The sequence below is a fragment of the Sorghum bicolor genome, chromosome 1 (assembly GCF_000003195.3).
Source record: "Sorghum bicolor cultivar BTx623 chromosome 1, Sorghum_bicolor_NCBIv3, whole genome shotgun sequence".
Classification (NCBI taxonomy): Eukaryota; Viridiplantae; Streptophyta; class Magnoliopsida; order Poales; family Poaceae; genus Sorghum; species Sorghum bicolor.
Window position 1 is genome coordinate 69,661,269 of NC_012870.2, and position 4,278 is coordinate 69,665,546.

The window sequence follows — 4,278 nt, forward strand, 5'->3', positions numbered from 1 at the left end:
CCAGATAAAATGCACAATGTTGCATTTCCGAATATGTTTTGAATTGGTTAAATGGGCAATAAGGCAAGGTAATATGATATACAGGTACATAAATACTAGAAGAGGCTACTGACCATAAATACAACTGGTGACTAAAACGGTATCTCTATAGAACCACTAAAATCGAAGAATCACATGAATAATCTCCACCAATTTAACTCCAACGGATATACATGTTTACCCTGCATGTATACTGTACAACTACCAGAACAATGTAAGTTTGAACCAAAATCTAGAGCAAGGAAAACTCTGCAAAAGCCAATCAGAGTTGGTTGTCAGATCAAAATGGCATGCGCGAGGTTGGAATCCTGAAAAAGCCAATCAGAGTATGAGGTTATATAAATCATATGTGGAAAAAGGGTAGGGCTGCAACGCATTGATCAACAAATTTGTTGTTAGAAAGCAGCAGTATATGATCATTTCAGTTTTTAGACCGAAGGCCATAGGATTATGTGATTGAAATACTCTTGTGCCCCATTTCCCTAGACACTTGTCTTTTTCACCAACGAGGGGAATACTGTTTCACAATTTATGATGCACAAGGCAGACATTCCTAATCTTCCTAACAATAGTAGCACCAGTGTGACTATTTTCTGTGTTGCAGTGCAACAGTGAATGAGCATGTCAACACAAGGAGAATAAAGCATAGTACTATGAAAACATAGGAATAACCTCAAGACAATATGACCAGTCCAAGGTATATTGAAGCGCAGAGAAAGATAAACGAGATGAATCCCCTGAAAGAAAGAAAGAAAGAACAGCAAATGTTAGCATTTGCGTCTTTACCATCAGGATTATCTTAATATACAACATCAAGGTACAGAGAACAAAATAACTATTGAAATTGGGAGCAGACCATATAACACCCCATGCAAAACCATTGCAGGGGCAAGGGCAGATTTCAGCAAACTTCTCAGCATCACTTGTATTAACTCTTCGGGATATCAAGTCATCATAAATATCTATATAATTTGAGAACATTTCATTCAGAAGATAGTAACTCATGGATTATTCTAGCATGGAATAACAAGGAAAAGGCTTTTTGCTTCTTACCATAAACTGAAAATAAGCTGTTCATCACACCTGTTGCACATAAATGAACATAAACATAAACATTCATTTTCAACCATATAATTTGCATTCCAGAAATTAAAATAAAGAGAACATGATTGTAGGACGTCTTCAGTCTCACCTATGAATAAGATCACATATTTCAGAACATGGAAAGATGTAAATTCTTGTATGACCCAAACAACAGCAATGAACACAATGAATCCTGGATAACAACATTGTAAGTGGCATGCTGCAGAGTAAGATCTTAAATGTAGACCAAGTCAGGTTGACGCATACCAAGGCAGAGCCAGCGAAGAAACCACTGCACAATTCAAACAAGAGATAATAACGCTTAGCTAAATGATCATGATTCCTGTATGTGCAAGTGGAAAAGACAAACGAAATCATAAGTTGCAAAATAAATAAATAAAAAATAGTGAACTTACATTTTCTGCAACAAAAAGAACAATAAACAATGCAAGTATGAAACAACCCGCTGCAATTCTTGTTGCGAGGAGATTTGTGGATGCAAGTATGAAAACCATTCCCCAAAATGATGAACCCAGATCTGCAATTCAAAACAAAACATTAGCATCACGAAAAGGACCAAAGGCAAATTGCTTGAACAAGGAAACATAAAATCTAGAGGGATTAGAACAACAAATCTAGTCCAAAGAGATGGTTTTTTATGGTTGTTAGATGTTAAAAGAATGTAAGGTTACTTAAAAAGAACTAGGACAGGTTACGCAAACAGATGAGTCCCATGAATAAATTCATCATAAATTTACTTCTTGGCAATTAGGTTTAAAATATTTATAGAATCAACAGTTTAGATCCCATGCATGAAAATATCAGAGAGAATGCAAAAATAGGAGGCTGACTCGCTGAGTAATAGAAAATAAGATACTGTGTCTTTTTTATTCGCATTCTTCTGACAAATCATATAAGAAAGAAGGATATGGGAGGGGACAAGTGATTTACATCCAGCAGGCAAGATTATCCAATATATGCCACCCCGAGTTTGAGTAACGCCACCCTCATTCGCATGGACCTGCATGCCTTCTACCTGAAGAAGCCAATAAAATTGGAATCAATAACATGTCTAATGAACATTTGAGGAGATATCTTATCTGGCATCAACACCGAGTAGATATATGTCTTGATATGGTAAGTTAGCAGAAGCTGGGCTAAAATATTACGTCTAAGCAATGCACCGTGCCAAACTCCACATGAATCAAAAGGCAAAGTCCGGTCAAAATCAAAACACTGTGCTTTTTAAAGACCGACCAATAAATTTTACAACAAAAAGTATAGACCCAGATAAGCAGTGGCGGATCTATGATTAAAAACCTGGGGACCAAGTCTTGATGATTTTAAGCTAATTAGCATCATCAACATATATATTTGCAAAATTTATAGAGATTTAATATATTTTGGCAAAAGCTGGCCCCACAGCTAATGCTTGGATCCACCACTGCAGATAAGCATATCAGAAGATGTTTTGAAATGTCTGAAACATCACACAGGGTTGCCCTCAGGTACATTCAGAATCAGGGCTATCCAACAGTCAATTTGTGTGGCATGGGGAGAAGTAACAAATGTCCAACTCCAGGCACATCGAAAAACTACATTTTCGAAATGCAGATCGAATTTATTTTAAAACCAGAGTTTAAACTAAAGATGCAATCAATGCTAGCTAATAATTAACCGTAGTATCTATATCTGAGCAACTGATTAACAGGGGGAGAAAAGGAAAGAAACAAAGACAGAATTTCGCGCCACTGATGCACTATGCAATAAACATACCACAAGCAAGTGTTTGCTACTCCTTTATTATAAACCAGTGGTGATTCACCTCCAATGGTTTCGCACTTAATAATCATGTGACTGTCTTCGTAATTGCGAACTCCAAAAGCATGTGCTACTTCCCCTTTACACTGCACTGTGCACAGTGTACAGCACGATGTTCTAAGGTCCTCTAATAAGGAGCCATTGCTGGTTTGCATTATCAGGTGGCTGGAGTGCACATTTTGCAGACAGTTCGCATTCATTGACCAGAATTCCTGACTTGAAGGCTGAATAACAGTACAACTGCAGCAAGAGTCAAGAGATACTTGCGGACAGGAGAAAAAACAAGCCCAGCAAATCCAGTACTCCAGTCCTCGATGAAATGAAATAAATCCCTTTATGCAGAAGAAATGCAAAGATGCACGGTATATTCTGCTCCCGTGAATAGCAAAGCAAAGGGTCCATAAAAAGCGCGCAAGCACTATTGGGATATGGAATCCATGATCCCCCCCGCTCATACGGCGCCTACTTTTCCCAACCACCAGCACAAAATGATGGGCGAAAACCTATCCTCCCCCATTTGGAGCCTAATCAGACTTCGCTCGCCGGTACCCCAAATCTCAAATTCTCAATGCGTCACCATCGCAGCGCAGCGGATTTTTGTTTCCCCTTCCCAAAGCGAGTGCTGGAACGAGTAAGGGTTTATGGCTTACATCGCCGCAGGTGAGCTTGCAGGCGAGCGCGTGGCTGGTCTCGTGGAGGAAGACGGTGATGAGCTTGAACGGCGTGAGCAGGAACGTCCTCCAGAGCTGCAAAGGGCACCACACATCGCGGTCAGGTCAGGAAGCCCCCTATCGGAGCGGCGAGGAGAATCATACAACCAGAGCGAGACCGAGAGCAAATGGGAAGGCGTCAGGGATGTGGTACTCACGAGGAGGATGACGACGGTGGAAACGCCGACGGCGGCGATGAAGATCCTCTGGTCGTGGTCGCAGCAGCCCTGCAGCTCCCAGTTGACGGCCATATCCTCTGGTCGCCGCCGCAGATCTAACTCTTCGGCCCTCCGGCTCGAATTCGGGGGGAGGGGAGGACGTGCAGGAGGAGGAGCGCAGCACGGCAGCAGCGAATGGAAACTGCCCGGGGCTCTGTGGAAACGTGCGGGGTTGCGAGCGCAGGAACCGAGAGAGAGATGGGCGGGCGGGTGTGGGGTGTGCCCGCGGCGCGTATGGGCCGAGAGATTTTGATTGCTCCAGAGTCCGAGTCCCCGCAGCCAGCCAGCCAGCCGACGCCAGGTCAGGTCGGCGCGCGCTCACACTTGGACGTTTGTGGCCAGCGAGCGGACACCGGGTTACGTGGCCACCACCGGCGGTGGCGCTCCCAATAATGGCAGCTAAACAA

General features: G+C 42.5%; 1 protein-coding gene across 1 annotated transcript; it reads right to left on the reverse strand.

The window, feature by feature from the left end:
* On the reverse strand, positions 1 to 4,278 carry LOC8081466. The gene is made up of 10 exons (XM_002468027.2): positions 3,812 to 4,278; positions 3,594 to 3,689; positions 2,074 to 2,158; positions 1,539 to 1,660; positions 1,390 to 1,414; positions 1,232 to 1,315; positions 1,093 to 1,122; positions 896 to 1,001; positions 712 to 776; positions 1 to 347 (listed from the first exon to the last, which is right to left on the reverse strand). The coding sequence occupies exons 1-9, from the start codon at positions 3,902 to 3,904 to the stop codon at positions 713 to 715; spliced, it is 705 nt and encodes a 234-aa protein (XP_002468072.1). The 5' UTR covers positions 3,905 to 4,278; the 3' UTR covers positions 1 to 347; position 712.